We start from the raw sequence: 17,867 nt of genomic DNA, 5'->3' as shown, positions 1-17,867 counted from the left end.
CTCAGCTTTGGTTTCTGTATTTTGCACTTTGCTCCCAGCGCGCTCCCTCTAGCAAACCCATTCATTCATTCCACCGATGTTCTTGATTAACGGAGTCTGCCCTGTGTCAGTCACCACCGTAGGCGGCGGGTGGGGGAGAGACAGTGGGCATGCCGGCCGCCCTCTGGGACGGTGACAGATCCAATTTGGGGGTAGGTTGGGGGGGACAGTGTCACCCCCTCAGGGTGTGGGCCCTGTTGGTGGGGTGCTCCTTCTGGAAGTAGAGGAAAGAGTCTTAGAATGATGGACTCTGTAAAGCCTGGGATCCCAGGCTGGGATCCTGGAGCTCCAGCAAGGTGGCTCTGGAACCTGAATATGATGAGGTCTTCGGTTGCTAGAATCCTAGAGCCTCAGCACCGCAGTATTCTAGGACTTGCCCTGGATGTTCTAAGTCCTAGAACCGCAGCTATATAACTGCAGTGGTTTGGATATGGGAACAAGAACCATAGGCTCCCAGGATCCCCAAATTCCACCTTTGCCCCTTCTCCGCCTCACTCCTGTCCTGCCCATTCATTTGGCGGGTGGTCGTCAGCTGCGTGCAAGGTTTGGTTATTTTGTACACGTCCTCTGCTGCACCCGGCCTCCTGATTTCTCATGACCTCTCTGGGACCACATGGAGGCAGGTGAGGGTCCTGGGCAGAGGCTTCTCTCAGGCCCAGAGGAGAGCCTGATGTCCTAACTCCAGGGACCACCATGGACCAGAGTCAGATGCAGCTGGAGCCCTTGCCCTCGTGGGAAACTGGGCGGTGTCCTGGTTCCTCAGCCACAGCACCCTAGCGTTGGGGGTCAGGGATACCTCAGCCTTGTGCATGTAGACGTCTGTTCTGCAGATGAGGAGACCAGTGGCTTGAGAGCAAGGGCCTTGCTCGGGCTGGTAAGGGTCCGAGCTGGAGTCTCCTGGACAGGCCCCTCTGACATGAGGACCTCCCCCACCTCCTGCCTCCCCACCCACCCTGGACGCACGTAACAGCTCTGGTCTTCCCTGTGTGAGAATGCACCTGAGCTCCTCTGACCTTCTCTGACCTCCGAGCCCGTGGGCCCTGCTTTCATCCTCACTTAACGAAGATGTTCTCTGCCACCCTCACCCCCCCCCCCCAGTGTTGCAGGACAAGGGTGGCAAGTCCACAGCTCAGCCCCACGCATCTCTCCACTGCCCCCAGTCCCAGACCCGACCGTCAAACGTAGCTTTCCTACCCCAAGAGGCTGGCCAGAGACTGAGGACACAAAGTAATTCCAGAAAGATCCACACCCACTTGGGAGTGTGACAGTTCCAGGGACGAGGGGGGAGACAATTTGCAGCTCCTTTGCAGTGCCTTTTTTCAGTCGAGGGCTTACAAACCAGTTGTGATTGCCAGGAGTGTGGACTGAATTTGGTGGTGGGATAAAAAAATAGATATTTCTCCGTGGACAACTAGGTATTTTTATATCTGTCTATATCATCACCCTAAGTTGTTTTCTTCCTCCTGTCCACTTCAAACACCTTGTCGTTTATTCCCCACGGTGATGTCTGAACAGCTGACACATCAAGGATGATTATTTCTCTAATAAGCTTTTAACAAGCACCATATTGAGTGAAGTGCATTTGAACCAGATGATTATTTAGCCGAACGGAGTGCACACGGCGCGGGCAGGGGCGCGTTCTCTGCTCGCCGAGAGGCCTGCGCTGGTGCTCGGAGCGGCTGCGTTCCTTCACATGGACTTCTCTCTCTATAGTTCACCGTGCGCTTTTAGAGAAAGATGCTCAGACCCTCTCCCAGAGGCTGGCTTGACAAAGGCAAAACTGAAATACAGAAACGAGCGCGTTGAGAAAACCTCCACCAGGCCCCAGTGGGCGGCGGGTGGCGGGCGGCGGGCGGCAGGTGGGGGGTGGGGGGCCCCATTTTACATCTGTCTCGCAGTTGGCTGGACTCGAATCCCCACGCACTGATGCCTACCAGTCGGGCCAGAGCTGGCGTGGAGGGGGCCCCGTGGGCCCCAGCCAAGGTGCCCACGCGGCTTCTGTTCCAACTTGGGCTTTGGGGTTGGTACAAGCGCCCCTTACCCCACTTCTCGTGGGATTTTCTACCGTCGCAGTGTGGGGACACCAGGTCACAGGCGGGTTTTCCTCAGTCGGGTAGACCCGGGCCAGTAGGAGGGCTCGCCCCTGCCTGCCACGGTTGTGGTTCACGCCCTATGGTGTGGTTTCTGGCTCCAATTTATTTTACAGTTTTTTTGTTTTTGTTTTTGTTTTTCATTCTTAAGTCAGTCCTTGGGTTTCTGATATCTGCTCTAAATATCCTGCCCTCTAGCCCTTTTTTGTCTTCACATTTCTTGACCTTTTTAAAATTTATTTATTTATTATTATTTTTTTAAGTTGTGGATTTTACTTTATTTTTTCAGCCCCTTTCAGGCCTCCTTTCTTTTGCTGCTTCCTACCGCCTCTTGCACCTGCGGGCCTCAGTTATGGTTCCTCCCCCTGGCTTCTCCCCTCAGGCCCCCTGTAGATGGGAGGAGACCTTTCCCTCTGTCTCTGGAATGTTTCCAGTCAGAAAGGTGCCCCCTAAGCTGGCGGGGCTCCCATCTCCCACACCCTGCCTCTGCCAGAGTCCCCTCTTTAGAAACCAGAAGCCCTTTTCTAGGGTAGTGGTTTCAGCATCTGAAAATCTGGGCACAAGAAGGCTCCTTGGGAGGCATTTCTGGGATCCTGCCCCTCACTTCCCAGGTGGGGAAACTGAGGCCCTGCAGGGGCACTTGGTGATGTAAAGAGGAGATGACGGATGGTCTCCTGAGCCTGGGGTCTTGCCCTGCGCACACCTCCCTTCAGCTTTGGGCCTTGGCTGTGGCGTTGCTCAGGTGGGGTGCGCAGATGCACCCCTGAAGAGATCTGTACTCTTTCACAGTGTTTCAGTCATTAACTCAGAAGTCGAAAACTTTTCTTTGCAAACGGGGGCTTCAGTAGTTCAGATAACCAGATCTTTCCCCCTTTGCTTCCTTCCAGCAAACGTTGGCGTGGTTGCTCTGGTTTGGGGGAGGGGGGCTCCTTTTTCAAGCCGGTAGACTTCAGTCCCAGTCCCGAAACCCAGGCTCCCTGGGACTCCCAGTCCCAGGCTCAGTCCCATTTCCCTCTCCTAAATGCCCGGTGCCTGCCGGATTCTGTGAGGCCACGGGTGCTGCTGCCTAGGAGACAGATGCTAAAACGGGGCCCCGCCCGAGCCCCAGCGCGCCCTGTCCGAAAGGGAGGCAGGCCTGGGCGCTTCCCCCAGGCAGGAATTCAGACCCGGCTCCTCCCTGCATTTGGGGTTTGGGACACCGCCTCAGTCCCGAGTGTCTTTGTGTGAGCTCCAGTGCTCCGGGGGGCTCAGTCACTAATGTGCCCCCCCTCTGCCCCTCCCCATTCTCTCTTCCCTCTAGGGCCTGGCCTGGCCTTCATTGCCTACCCAAAAGCCGTGACCATGATGCCGCTGCCCACGTTTTGGTCCATTCTCTTTTTTATTATGCTTCTCTTGCTTGGACTGGATAGCCAGGTAGGTACGGGTCGAGGGGACGCCGTGGGGAGGGCTCACCCGTGGGGAACGGGGTTCTGGGAAAGCCCCCTTCAGCGTGCCATGTGTGAGATGGTCACCCCTTTCCCACCCTCACATCAGACTTGCACCAGCTGCAGCCAGCGAGGCTTCCTCTAGGACCCCGGGGGGTGGGGGTGAAGAGGCCTCAGGGCAGCAGGAAGAGGACCTCTGGCCCAGAGTTCGAGTCTTAAACCCCAGCCAGGGGGAAACGGACACTTGAAGGGTGTGGTCAAAACGAAGCCATAGACGGGAAGTAGAAGGACAAGACCAGGTGGTGATGATGTGTTCCCACGGAGGGTCCCGCGGGGGCCCATGAGTGACGCGGCAGATAGGCAGTTCGGGGCGGGGACGACAGTCACGGCCCAGGCCGTCCCTGGTTGTCCTAGTGCAGCCACAGAGGCCTAAACCGCACCTGGTGTTCAGTGAGGCCTGGAGCCCGGGAGTTGTTTCCCATGCAGTGAAACTGTGATCCTCCAGTGCTCGGTGAACAACTAAGCACTGGGGTGCCTCGCTCAGACCCGCCCTGTCCTCTGGCCCTCCTGGCTTCTGCCCTCCCACGGCAGGACTCCATCGTATACCAACCACCTGCGTGTGGCTGTTTCCCTGCACGTCTTAACCCCTACATCCTATCCCTCCAGGGCTCAGGCCTCCGGTGTGTATGTCAGTGAGAGCCAACCAGAGGCCGAGTCTGGCTTTGGAGCCACAGCTGCTGTGTGGCATCGGGCACTTTTCCTCCCCTGTCTGAGACTCAGTTTTCTCATCTGGTAAATGGGTGTGATTATACCTCCACTGCCTTGTATGAAATACCGGGCACAGTGCCTGATACAGAGCAGCTAGTGGTGCTTGGAGGACAGTAGAGTGAACTCCTGGACACGTTCCCCTGGAGATATGTGTATTCACCTTGGGGGTGTCTCAAGAGGACAGTTTAGAGCACGGGCATGACTCCAGGACCGGGGAGTTCGGGTATGCAGGGCGGGCTGGTGGTATGCCCAGACCAGAACCCTACAAGCCGTGCCACCGGGGGGCCAACATCTGAAAGGACGGCGTTTTGCCATCTCATGTTGTCTGGGTCTCTGGCCGCCTCCTGGGAGATCTTTGGTTAGCTGGGACCTGTGAGAGGTGAGGCCTGCTGCCAGGTCAGGAGGGCTTCACCACCTACCCGTGGGCAGCAGCCTCCGCACCAGGGCCCAGGGTGGGTCCCTGTGGACTCCGAAGCAGGTAGGAGGAGCGTCTTAGAAGGTCGAGCAGAGGAGAGGAGGCCGTCTGCCAGCGAGGTCAAGAACAGAGCGAAGGACTTGGCAGGATGGGGATCAGGATTAGCAGAGAAGACAGAGTGGAAACATTTGGGAGCCTGAAAACAAAATACTTGTGCAGTTGTTGGTGGGCTTGAGCTGTATAAACAGCAAGAGGACTCCATTAATCATCCCTCGTTAATGAGTTTGGCCTTCGGAGGCCCCAAGCAAATGGCTTTTATAACTTCTTCCAAAGCTCTAAGTGAAAACAAAAAACAAAAACAGAGAGAGGTTAATAAATGACAAAGCATGACATCTCCATGGGCCCCAAATGGGCCTCTTGGGCTGTGGAAGCTGCTTCCTGAGTGAGCAGAGGTGGTTTATTCATTAGGTTTTTACCCTGGGAGGCAGGGGGGGCCTGGCTGGGGATCTGCACCTCTGAGCTAGGCCTCATGGCGGCCAACAGGCTCGGGGCATCGTGGCCAGCTCTCAAAGCCAGCCTCAGGGGGAGCTGGTACCCTTTCCGCTCAGAACATGAAACTCAAGGTTCAGAGCCCTTAAATGACCTGCCTGATTGATATACCAAGAAGAGCCTGATGGGGATTTGAACCCCAGGAGCTAGGGCATGATGTCTCGGGAGTCTGATGGCCTCCTTTGGAATCCCCCCTTTGCATCTATTTGCTGTGTGAACTCGGGGCCGTACGGGAAGGTTTTGCAGATGCCGGTGACCGCCTCGTGCACCGTGAGTACAGTCGGAGCTCTGTCATGCGAGGCGTTCCTGGGGGCAAGGCTTCATGCCGGGCTTTTGATGTACCTGCACGTGGCAAAATGCACGTAACATAAAATGGACCATCTTAACCATTTTTAAGCATGCAGTGCAGTGGTGTTAAGTACATTCACGCTGTTGTGTGACCGTCACCACCCTCCATCCCCGGAACTTTCTCGTCTTCCCAAACTAAGCTCTGTCCCCATTAAACACAAGTTCCTATAGCTGGGCACAGCTGTTGCCCTGTCGAGCCCAGAAAACCGAGGCTGAGGGAGACAAGGACTCGGCCGAGGCCGTGCAGAGCTGGTTTAAGGAATGGGCTTGCCCCTGGGGCCACCCGTTCCCTGACCTGTTAATTCATCCCCCCTGGCCTTACCTTGGAGTTCCCCCAAAATAGCTTCCTCCCATGGAAGCGCGGAGATCCCCAGGCAACCACAGGCAGAGGCCTCTCGCTGATGGAGTGTGACCCTTGCACGTAAAGGAAACGCCCTCCAGATGCCTAGCATCCGTGGGGAGCACTCTTTGGCTTAGGATCCATCGTACCATTGTGTATTTCTTGGTGAGGTGGAGGAGGGATGCCATGCGCCTGGAGGCAGACGCTTGCGCGAGAGAGCCAACAGCACCGGAGGAGGAGAGAGCTGGCCCCATCTCCCTGCACCTCACTCAGCCCCTGACTTGGGTTCACAGCAATCACGCTATTGCCAGTTTTTCTCTCATGATTTCACATCTTTCTCAACATCCCTGCTACTGAGTAGGCAAGATCCCCCGATGGTGCAGGGGAGAAGACTGACGCTTGGAGAAATCAGATCCCATAGCTGTTCAGTGAGAGAGGTCTGAAGAGGCTGGTGGAGCAGGACTGAGGGGTGGGGACGGCGTTCTCCAGAAAGGCAGGGAACTTGGAAATGAGGGGCTTGTGCTGGTCTTGACCCTGACTCACAGTGACACTGCTCCTTCCTGTCTTTAATTTCCCCATCTCAAAAAGGAAAGGACCTTTGTTTCTAAACTCCTTTTGAAGATTGATGTTTGAGCTGGTTTTCTGTAATTCCGTGGCAATTTAGGGTCAAAACCCCGCTGGCTGACACATCAATCAGAGGTCAAACCATCAGCCCCATTTCTTTGGGCCCCTTTCAAGAGCCTCTTGCTCATCTTTTCCCTGAATTCCTGGCAATGAAAAATCATTTTTCCAGCCCCTTTCGGCCATGAAAGGGATTTGCTCCTTGTTTGTATTCCTTGATCCTCCTGTGATGCATCCCAAAGGAGTTAAGTGGTTGGATTTTTCTTGTAGGAATGCTGGGGAAACATCCTTCCCAAATGCCTCTCACAGATGAAAGAACAGAAAGGTCAAGGTTTTAGCTTTTCAACTTTTAAAGGAATCTGACGGACAGGCCTTGGAGGGTGTGTTGGTTGGCAAGCAGTTTGGCTGTAGCTACCCAAATGTAAAATGCTTCTACGTGCCTTTCACCCCTGAAGCTTCGCTTCCGGCTTGAGCTGCGATACCTACGCACCAAAGCTAGAGGGGGAGGAAGAGTCCTTGCCCAGGCCAGCAGCCGCAGAAGGCTGGAACCCATCCACTGGGCATCAGTCAGACCCATGACGATACGGGTCCACAGGACAGAGTTTTGTGTTGCCATTTAAAACAGAGGCAGCTCTCCGTGTAATGATATGGATCAGTCTCCAAGTTACATTGTTAATTGCAAAGATGGAAAGATTTAGAGGGATTGAGAATCATCCTAGCACATTACCCAAGGAGGGGCCCCTTCAAATGGGCTTCTTTCCCTTTGGGAGCCCAGGAATGGGTTCCTGGGGGCACGGTGAGCCCTTGGCTCGCACATGTGGGCACTTGGATTCTTTCATGGATCCACAATCCCCACGGAGCTAAAACCCCACCGTGTGAATCTGTTGGGGAAAGTGGGGCCCAGACTTGCCCTGAGTTAGCCCCCTCCCCATTCTTCATGTGTCTGCTGGGCAGCCACACGTGCCTGGCCCATTCTGGGCACTCGAGGCACAGAAATGAGGGGACACTGCCCTCAGCATCAGAAAGGACCAAGACTGAAATGGGGGGAGGTGTTCGTGCCAACACATATTTTCCAGCCAGCGGGCTAAGGCGGAAGGTCAGCATTAGCTTCAGAGAAGAGGTCATTCTTGAGCTGAGTCTTGAAGGATGAAGGAAAGGCATTCTGGGGAGCTTAAGCAAAGAGACGGACGTGTGGGATATTTGGAGAACTGTGTGTGGCCCACTGTGGCTTGACCAGCAGGCAGGACTCCCCAGGCAGAGCCTACCAGGTCAGGTTTATACATTTGGACTTGACCCCCCAGGCTACTCTGCGCATGCTGGGGACTCTCTGAGCAGAGGGGAGGTGCTGGGCACCTGGGGCTCAACCACTCTCTTCTCCTCCGCAGTTTGTTGAAGTCGAAGGACAGGTCACGTCCTTGGTCGATCTTTACCCATCCTTCCTAAGGAAGGGTTTCCGTCGGGAAATCTTCATCGCCTTCGTGTGCAGCATCAGCTACTTGCTGGGGCTGGCGATGGTGACGGAGGTAGGTGGCTTTCTCACCTGGCACGAGGGACCATCCTCTCTGCAGGGTTCTTGGTGACCTCCATACGCTGCAAAGATCGGATCAGGGCTGGCCTGACCCCCGCCAGTGAAGGCAGTGGCTAGGCGGGAGGACCAGGACAGGGGGTGTCCTGGCCCCACCCAGTTCAGGGATCCCACCCTGCCCAGGGGACCTGGCCTACACTGTGGGCAGCAGGAGGCAGCTCAGGACCCAGCAGTTGACCCAAACTCCCGGGCCCTTTCTCCTGTTACCGTGGCAACACCATGGCCACCCCCTGCCCTCTGTCCCCCCTTCCTCCCAGGAGGCCTGGGGGAGAGGTACTTGAGCTGAAATCCATTTTAATAGCAGCTCTCTTCATCCGTGACTGTGCAGTGGCCCTTCTCAGGCCTGGGGGGGAGGTGGAGACGTTCGAGAGGGTAAATGAAGACCTCCTGGTAAACACTGCAGGCAGTGCTTGGGCCTGTCTGGTTGACCGGGAGTGTGCGCTGTTCAGAGGATGGGCAGGGGCCACAAGGAGGATCCATCTAAATGGGAAGAAAGGAGCAGAGAGGAAGGAAGCCGGGAGTGTCTAAGGCAACAGTGGATCAGCTGTCTAAGAAGAGGCAGGCGAGAAAAGAAAGAGATTCTTGTGCTAAATAATAAAAGCATGGAAGCCTGGCATAGCCTGCTGTCTCATGCGCCCCTGCCCACCCACCTCCCCACATTCTCCAGCAAATTGCTGCATTTGCCCCCAAACTCAATTTGGGTTTCCCATCCCCACTTTTTCCTACTGGAAATACAAATAAATGTTTCCCTAAGAGTGCCTCTAAGGAACACACACACACACACACACACACACACACATGCCAAAAGCAGATCATAGGTCCACACCGAGCAGCTCAGTATCACTGAAGTATTCTCTGCTGGCCCCAGTTAGTTTTCAGCACCTCCTTTGGAAGCAGGCTTCAGGAAACCCATCATTTTTGCTAAGGAAAACATGTTTTGTTTTCATTTTTCTGTGTGTGTGTTTTAAAGATTTTATTTTCTTAAGGAATCTCTACGCCCAACGTGGGGCTTGAACTTACAACCCTGAGATCAAAAGTCACACGTTCCACCGACTGAGCCAGCCAGGCGCCTCTGAGTGTGTGTTTTTAATTAAATTTGTCAAACATGAAGTTGAGCATCTTTTTACACATGTGTCTGGTCATCATTTTTCTCTTGGGTTTTTTCTTTCTTAATGATATGCCAAAGCTCTTTATATATTAAGGGAGTTGGATACCAAATAGCAAGCCAACATTCTCTGGTTTTTTTCTTCACAGGGTGGCATGTATGTGTTTCAACTCTTTGACTACTATGCAGCTAGTGGTGTATGCCTTTTGTGGGTTGCATTCTTTGAATGTTTTGTTATTGCCTGGATATATGGTGAGTACAGATTGTTGTATATCCTTCCTCAAGTCTCTGCTTTGGGTGTCTGTATTTAGAAGCTTCCAAAACAGAATTCTCAGGGGAATTCATTCTGAGTTGAACACAAAGGCCTTCCCTATCTGGACTTTTCCCCTCCGGACTGCCCCTTCCCTACAGAAATAATACCATCGTGGCCGCACTGCGTATTCTCCCCTTGCTGAAGATGCGGGGTATGACTGTATGTTTTGACAAACACAGAATTCGGCTGTGCAGGGGTCTCCCTATGATTTACTGCTCTGGGATCCAGGCATGGTCCATTTCAACCCTCTTGAGACCTTGGATTGGCCACACCAGGTTTTGGGGCTTGTCTAAGTTTGCCTGAAAAATATAGGATGCCCAGTTACATTTGAATTTCAAGTAATTTCAGATAAACGCCTGCCACCCTTGGGTCTTTGTGGCGTCGAGTAGCAGGGATCTGGAGCAGACCCCAGGGACCCCCTCATGGCCCTTGAGCCCCTTCTGTGCAATTCAGATGCTAGTGTTGGACACTGCCTGACCATCTGTCTACCTCTGTCTCTCCTAGGCAGCGATAACCTTTATGACGGTATTGAGGACATGATTGGCTATCGGCCTGGGCCGTGGATGAAGTACAGCTGGGCCGTGGTCACTCCAGTTCTCTGTGTTGTGAGTTCTGCCCTGCCTTTCTGTGGGTGCTAGCCTTTTCTCCTTGGGGCTTGACGTTCTTACCTGCTAAACCATCTTTCACTCAGCATCTGCCAAATGCTGGCCTCTGACAAGCCCAGCGACACCTCTGCCTGGGAGAGGTGGGGCCGCGGGCTGCTCCCAAAAGTTACTTTGAGATGAGTTTTGATGGATAAGACAGGTTGGGCAGGAGGTTGTGTGCTCTGTTGTGGACCCCCTGAATTTCTCAACATGCCCCGATACACAAGCCCGGGATATACAGGATAAGAGCTGGTCAGGAAGAGAAAAAAGGAAGGGCATTCCTGGCAGAAGAACCAGCATGGGCAAAGCAAGGCATTCTGAAAGAGGAAAGTGTATCGGGGCATGTTGAGAAATTCAGGGGGTCCACAACAGAGCACATAACCTTTGCCCAAGCACTTCTGGGACTCAATGAGCTCAGTTTGGGTCACTGATTAAGTTGAGGGGCCTTTGGGATGTCAAATGGAGACAGGTCATAGACATTGGAAATGCGCTGTTTCCATGGCAGGGTGGGGGTTGTGGGAAGTCCCAGCAAAGAGATGCTACGGACTCTCCCAAGAACAAGGAAGCTTCGTCCCCACCCAGGACCCAAAGGCAGTGATGTGCCACATTCCTCTTCCCACCAGGGTTCCCTTGCCCGCCATCTTAGAATGTAGCTTAGAGCGTGCCCAGGCACCCCACTTCAAACTTCCACTCAGAGGCTCTTGCAAAAGGGAAGTCTTCTGCTTCCCTGTCATTGTTTGAAACCAGTCGTGAGCTTTGGAGCTAGCTGCAGGGGAAGACATCTGCTATGCCATTCTCAGCTCATACCGTGGGGAGTGCAAATGGCAGAAATGTTCCTTACATTTAGGAACCAGGTGCTGAGAGATGAATGGGATCCTTCCCTCAGTGACCCTGCTCCCAGGCCAGAATAAATCCATACTGCCCTTAACTCACTGTGTGGGACCTTAAGCAAGTCCCTTACCTGCCGGGGCCCCAGTTTACCCCATCATAAAGCAAGGACTCTGCAGTGGGAGGTGAGTGGCAGCTGACAACCTTAGGTTGTTACTGCTGCCCTTGAATATGGCTGTGGTCTTCTCATCTGACGTGCGTATTTTCCCCACAAAATTCAGTAAATTGTAGCAGCCAGGAACCACAATTGGCGAGTTATTGTTGGAGATGAATTTAGTTGGGTTCAAAGCCCTTGTTCTCGTCCTCACTTGACGTTGATTTGTGAGAAACTCCTCTCACTACTCTGACCATCAGTTTCTTCCTCCTTTCCTCCCCGAGGAGTTGGATAGATCAGGGGTAGCCTGCATCCCCAGGTGGTAGGATAAGGTCACCCTGGTGGAAAGAGGAATATGAATGGGCAGGTACCAAGCTTCCTGGTGCTGGGAGAGCCTAGAGCAGCCCTCTTCTGGGCCTCTCCCTGTCTAAGCTACACCCCACCTTTAGGGACAGGAACAACAACAGGGCCAGGCATACAGTAGACGCCTAATGGGAGACGTCTGCAGCCTAATGCTCTCCCTTGCCCCATCACTAATTTTGATTTCTGTAGATTTGTCTTCCCGTCAAACCCCAGATATTAGGTAGTGGAGATTTAAGTCATGTTTACACTGTGGATGAATCTATGACAACCCTGGGTTATACACTGAGATGCTGGAATTCTGACAAGAAGCAGAAGTCCTGGGCCCTCCCAGCCAGCCTTACGTGCTCTTCTCAGGGAAATACGGACTTTGCATAGGCTTTTGGGCTCAGAGCTCACCGCACCCCACCATTCATAGATGCTGATAGCCACCGGCCTTTGGCATGGGCTTGGGGCTGGACACCCAACTGGGCAAGGCCCAGGTCCACACCAGGTCCTGGGAAGCTAGGCCTGGGGGTCAGGGATAGAGATGTGTGGGTGGCAGTTGGGGAAGGGGAGGAAAGACTTTCAGCCATGCAGTTAGTGTTTATTATGCACCCACTGTGTGCACCAGGACCTGCACCAGGTGTTAGAGAACCGGGGGAGAACAAGACTGACTCCCCACCTGTCCTCACTGACTCAGTTGGGTGGGGGACTGTGTGCTGAAGAAGTAATTATAACCACATGCTTCCCGGGAAGGAAGAGGATGGGCACCTGACTGCGTCTGGGCAGGGCCTGGACAAGTAAGGCAGGACCATAAGAGCTAAATTAGGATGAGAAGATGAAGGGTGAAGGGCTCTAGTCAGAGAACAGCCTGTTCTAAGGCCCCGGGGCAAGTGGCTGAGGAGCTGGGAGGATTTCAGGGCAGCTGGGGTGTGGACATGGAAGAAGGCGTAGTGGGTAGGTAAGGGGTGGAGGGGCACAGCTCTTGGCTGACATTGCTGGCCGGGCTGAGGAGTTTAGATGGCGTCCTGAAGGCGATGGGAAGCCCCAGAACGGTCCTGAGCAGGGAAGCCACTTGATCAGATTTGCACCAGGGAGGTCCTCAGGCAGCAGAGTGGAGAAGGGTATGAGGCCCCTCGGGTGGGGGCTGCCCTGGTCCCCTAAGCTCTGTGCCCCCGATGCCCAGGGCCCCCCCTAACTGTGCCATCTCTCCACAGGGATGTTTTATCTTCTCTCTCGTCAAGTACATCCCCCTGACCTACAACAAAGTCTATGTGTACCCCACCTGGGCCATCGGGCTGGGCTGGAGTCTGGCCCTGTCCTCCATGATGTGTGTCCCCTTGGTCATGGTCATCCGCCTCTGCCAGACGGAAGGGCCGTTCCTCGTGGTGAGCACATGGGGCCGAGGCTGGATGTGGGGGATGTGGGAGGGTGAGAGGGGGTAAGGGTGAAAGTCAGCTACCGGCTGCTGGCTGTCGGTTTGCTGTGTGACCTTGGGCACATCGCTGGCCTCTCTGGGTCCTGCACCCTTTGCCTGCCCTGTGGAGGGGTTGAGATTGTGGGCAGGCACATGGGGGAACAGGAAAAAAGAACAGTTCACGGGGACAAAGGCTCTGTGGTGAGGTTCGGAGCAGGGCTGTGGGCAGGAGGAGGAATTTGCCAGGCAGAGAATGAGACATGGAAGGCCGTGATGCCCGGTGCATTCACAGGCAAGGACGTGTGACAGCGCTTGGGCAGCAGTGACATGTTCTGGGGGGTGGGTGATGGCTCTGGACAGGTGACTGTGGTTTTGCATGCCAAGCTCGGAGCTAGGGCTTTATCCTGGGAGCAGTGGGGGCCGTGTTGCTGAAGCCATAAGACAAGAGACAAGGAGCCAGGAAGGAAGCCTGAGCTCCACCCAGAGGCCTTCTCTTACCCTGAAGCCAAGGTTTGGATAAGCCCAACCCATGCTGGTGTCCCCTTCCCCGCATCTGTGGGCCCGTCTGCTGCCGGAGACAGAACCTCAGGCCCCCAGGTCCCTGTGCCTGCCAGCCTCCCACCCCGAGGCTCCCTCCTTACCACCAACCCCTCAGAAATTTCTCCCAACAATACTGCAGATTCCAGGCTGTGGCAAAAGCTGAGGCTCTTTCCAAGAAATCCTTTTCTTAGAATCTCCCTTAACCTTTGGGCTTGGGCCAGCTCCAAGACTACGCTGTTTTGTTCTGGGCTGTTTTTATTGTTATTCTCTTAAAAATCTGGAGCCAGGATGTCCTGGGGCCCTGGCTCCCCCTTGGGCTGGGCCAGTTTCCTTGTGGGCAGGGGAATGGCCTGGAGGTGGTGGTGGTGGGGGGAGAGGGGCGGCCCTGGGCAGAAAGGGAGCAGCCTGCCCTAGACAGAGGAAGTAGGCAGGGGCGTGCCTGGGAGGAACACAGGCCATGAAGCCGGGGTCTGTCTGAGCCAGGACAGCCCTGGGGCCCTTGGGGGTTCCTGCAGCAGTGGACCCATTGTAATTTGTCAGGATACAGGGAAGGACCCCAGTGTTCAGCCAGAATACTGGTAGGCCCTATGATTTGTTAAAATCCTGAACTACTGGGTCTGGGGACAGATGGGTGATTGCTACGGCCCTGAGCCCTCCACATGTCCCCCGCTAAACACTCTATGCCAACCTAGCCCCTCCCTGGGAATTTCCAGAATGTCCCTACTACCAAGAAACTAAAGGGGTGATTGGGGTGCAGCAGAGGGTCTTGAATGCCTGTACTGATAGGTCAGTGCCCACAGCAGTTGCAGATTCAACCGTGGAGGGGAGACACCTAACGCTAACTTGTGTCCCTTCAAAGCCTAATCTTAAAATAGTGTTCCATCCCAAGTTTAGAGGTTTGATGAGAATGGGGTTTGTGTGGGGGAAGGAAGAGGGTGTGGGTGAGGCCTCCACTCAAACTTGCACCTACAAACCGGGTGGATAACCAAAGCCCCCTCCTCTGAAGGCATAGGAGCGCCCATCGATCTGTTTGCTGTGGGCCCCTCGACCTGTCTCCAGGCTGTGCTCCCAGCCATGAGCGTCTCTCTGAGCCAGGTTTGCAAACCCAGAGCTCTGTCCTGGGAGGACTCCAGTTCCGTCTGCACCTCCCATATACCTGGAGCCCCGGCTGGCCGCCTGGCGTTGTCTACCTCTTGTCCCATCTTCTGGGCGTGCACCTGTGCAGAGAGGCAATGTGGTGGAAGGGAGCTGAGCCTGCTCTCTGGCCGCCCTTCCATCCCTTGCCCTTTACCTGGGGCCTCCAGGCCAGCTCCCCCAGGACCAGGCAGGGAACCCAGGCGAGGGAAGCCATCAGGCAGGGCTGGGAGGGACCTGGAGAAGGTGATCCAGAGCTGCGGCAGGCAGCCAGGCCCTCAGCTCTGGCGTGCTGTGACCAAGAGGGGGTGTATGGCCCTGGGGTTGCCAGATCTTGCAAGTTTTTAAGAACAGATGGAAATCTGGATTTTCCAAGTGAAATACTGTAGCTTTTAATAAGCACCTTAAAAAAATTGTAATATACTTAAGTGGAATGTAAATGCCTGAGTAGAAAGGTTTCTTCTTCACGACTGCTTCCTACTGAAGTCTCTGAATGGACACTTGGCAGGAGGGGAGCTGGGAGTCAAGAGCCCTGAGCTGGCCACTGTTGGCTTTCTGGGTGTCCTGGGAAGGGCTCTCTGCCTCACTGAGTCCATGATCCGGCAACCAGCCAGGAGGACAAAACTCACCCTGCCCAAAAGTGATGGGATGATTCTCGTACAGTCCAACCTCTGGCTCCTCTCTGTCAGAAGCTGCAGCTCGGACATGAACAGTGGTCTCTGAGCCCCGAGCAGGGAGAACCGGATACCTACGGGGTGGGGAAGGGAAGGGACCCTAGTGCAAGAAGGCAGGAAATGCAGTTTCCAGGCAGCTGAGGAATTTGGAGTTTCTCCTTGGGGAAGGTGGGGGCCGCAGGAGGTTCACAACAGTTATCCAACCTCTGGCATACAGATTGCAGAAACTCGGGCTGCTTTGCGAGTCAGAGAAGTCGGGGGGTGGGAATTACAAGGAGGCATATTTCAGCTCCATGGGAGAAAGAAATCGGAGCTGGGAGGTGTGAGTCCCCTGTCCCTGAGGTGGGCAAGCAGGGGTTGGCCAAGGGAACTACTGACAGGAATTCTGCGCTGATTCAAGGCCCGGAGGGACCTTAGAAGCACCTTAGTTCAACTCCTTCGTTTGCCAGTGGATGCCTTGGGGGGGCCAGAGAGGGTCCGAGTTCGCCAAAGGCCAGACAGCACACTGGCCCGACTCAGGGGGTGTAGACGGTCGTGGCGGAGCGGGGAAGCAGCCGCCTGACTTTCCTCTCTGCTCCCGTCCCCTTGCTTCTCCAGAGACTCAAGTACCTGCTGACCCCGAGGGAACCCAACCGCTGGGCCGTGGAGCGCGAGGGGGCTGCGCCCTACAGCTCCCGCCTGGCTGTGAACGGCGCTCTCATGAAACCGACCCACATCATAGTAGAGACCATGATGTGAGCTCTCGGGCGGACGGGCTGCTTCCCTGCTGTTTACTAACATTAGATTCTCATAGGACCAGGTTTACAGAGCTTTCTATTTGCACTAGGATTGTTTTTTTTAATTGTCACAGAAAATGTTACTCTGTGTGTGTGTGCGCGCGCGTATGTGTGTGTGTGGGGGGGTGTGTGTGCGTGTGGTATTGTGCGTATGTGTATTTTGTTTTGATTTGGGGATATTTTGTACAAAAAGAAAACCCACCGGCAGATGTCCGGGGCAAGGCAGAGCTTTCGTATTGAATTAGATGTATTTTATGGGAACTTGGTAAATTTCTCTTTGTATTTTTTTTTACGTATAATTATATATACATTTAGAGATTGTCATACACTTTTACCACTTGAATTGATCTTCTTGCCAGCAATAGATCTCGTTTTCAAAAGCAATTCTTCGGTGCTTGCGTAGCTGGCAGAAAGTTCTGCCCCTCAAAACACAGGGTGGGATTTTCCTGGACAGCAGACCCATTTTAAAGGTGTAGTACCTTCCCAACCTGGTTCACATAGAAGCATACAGCTGGGGAAGGAGAGGGCCCACGAGCTGGCCAGACCCAGAGGGGCTGGAGAAAGGAGGGCCACGAGAAGATGCTTCATTACACTTGTATTAGCCAAGAAGAGAGATGCCAAAATAATGAATCCACCCCTCACATCAAGGGACTGACTTAAAGCGGACAGATGAGGCCGGACAGCGAAAGTCTGATTCTCTAGAAACCGTTGCACCAGGAGCAAAATCCCACCTAATACTTTGAGATTGAGGGTGGGTAGTCAGAAGGACCATCCGACAGATTGTCAGAACCATTCATCTGAGGGGGGGCCCGTCAAGAGCTCGCAGGAGGGCTTGGTGAGGATGGTGCCCCGACATTCAGGAGCCCTCAGGAGGCTGCCAGCGCGGCTGCCGCCCAGGGCATCCCAGGTAGAGCTCTGAGGCCCGCCCAGCAGGAGCTGGCGGTCTCGGGGCTCCAAACCTCACACAGATGGGGCTGTTGCATTTTAATGGGGTTCTTTAACCTTAAAGAACCTGGCCGCTCCCCAGCTGACATCTCTTGCAGCTGTGTGGGGGAGAGAAGCATGATGTATTCGGTGAGGGACGAAGGGTGGGCCGGTGGACCAAAGGGTGTGGGCCCAGGCGTTCAGGGAGGCCTGGTGTCAGGGAGGGGTGCTTTTCTTTCCTCATCTCTACCCCCTCAGCTCTGTCCTCATCTCCCAGAGGCTGGGAGACTCCTGACAAGCTCCCCGCCCAGGCTGCCCCAGCTCCTCGCTGGGAGTGCCAAGAGTGCTTTTGGAGGCTTCCCGAGTCTTGGATTCGGTGAAGTGCTCCCAAACCCTCCTCCCCGTTCGGGCACAAAAGCAGCCCTTGGTGACGACTCAGGAGGTGGTGAGGCCCTTCACGTCACAACCCCTGCAGTAGCCGGTGTTAGATGCACACTATGTGGGGACCGAGGAGAGGAGGTGAGGGAGCGTTTTTTAGAAAGGTGGGATTGTTCGGGGGGCTGGCACCCCAGAACTGGTTTGACCAAGAGCCTGATTGAGAGTGGCATTCCCCTCTGAACCAGGAGGGAAGGTACTCCACCTTTAAAATCCTGACACGGACGTGTCTCCACCCAAGCCCCCATTTGGACCTAAACTGTGCCATTTAAACTGTCACTTCCAAGTTCAGAGTCTAAACTAAACCGAAACATTGTCACTCAAAGATGACAGTGACTGCCTCGTGGGGTGTGGAGAGAGAAGTCCAGCTCGGGTTTTCAGAGCGGGGGCTCTCTGAATCCT

The 17,867-nt window shown here is 54.5% G+C and overlaps 1 protein-coding gene across 2 annotated transcripts in view; it reads left to right on the top strand.

Annotated features, from left to right (window-relative positions):
• Positions 1–16,231, top strand: part of SLC6A6 (solute carrier family 6 member 6) — an 80,022-nt gene extending 63,791 nt beyond the window's left edge. For both annotated transcript variants that reach the window (XM_032412005.1, XM_032412004.1), the window contains 6 exons: positions 3,430–3,542; positions 7,980–8,117; positions 9,434–9,536; positions 10,102–10,202; positions 12,783–12,953; positions 15,928–16,231. In XM_032412005.1, the coding sequence (XP_032267896.1) occupies positions 3,430–3,542; positions 7,980–8,117; positions 9,434–9,536; positions 10,102–10,202; positions 12,783–12,953; positions 15,928–16,068 (767 nt within the window). In that variant the 3' untranslated portion in view covers positions 16,069–16,231. The remainder of the gene's footprint in view (positions 1–3,429; positions 3,543–7,979; positions 8,118–9,433; positions 9,537–10,101; positions 10,203–12,782; positions 12,954–15,927) is intronic.
• Positions 16,232–17,867: the final 1,636 nt, after the last annotated feature.

This window comes from Phoca vitulina, unplaced genomic scaffold (genome assembly GCF_004348235.1).
Source record: "Phoca vitulina isolate PV1807 unplaced genomic scaffold, GSC_HSeal_1.0 scaffold13, whole genome shotgun sequence".
NCBI lineage: Eukaryota > Metazoa > Chordata > Mammalia > Carnivora > Phocidae > Phoca > Phoca vitulina.
This window is presented reverse-complemented; position numbering and strand designations above follow the sequence as displayed.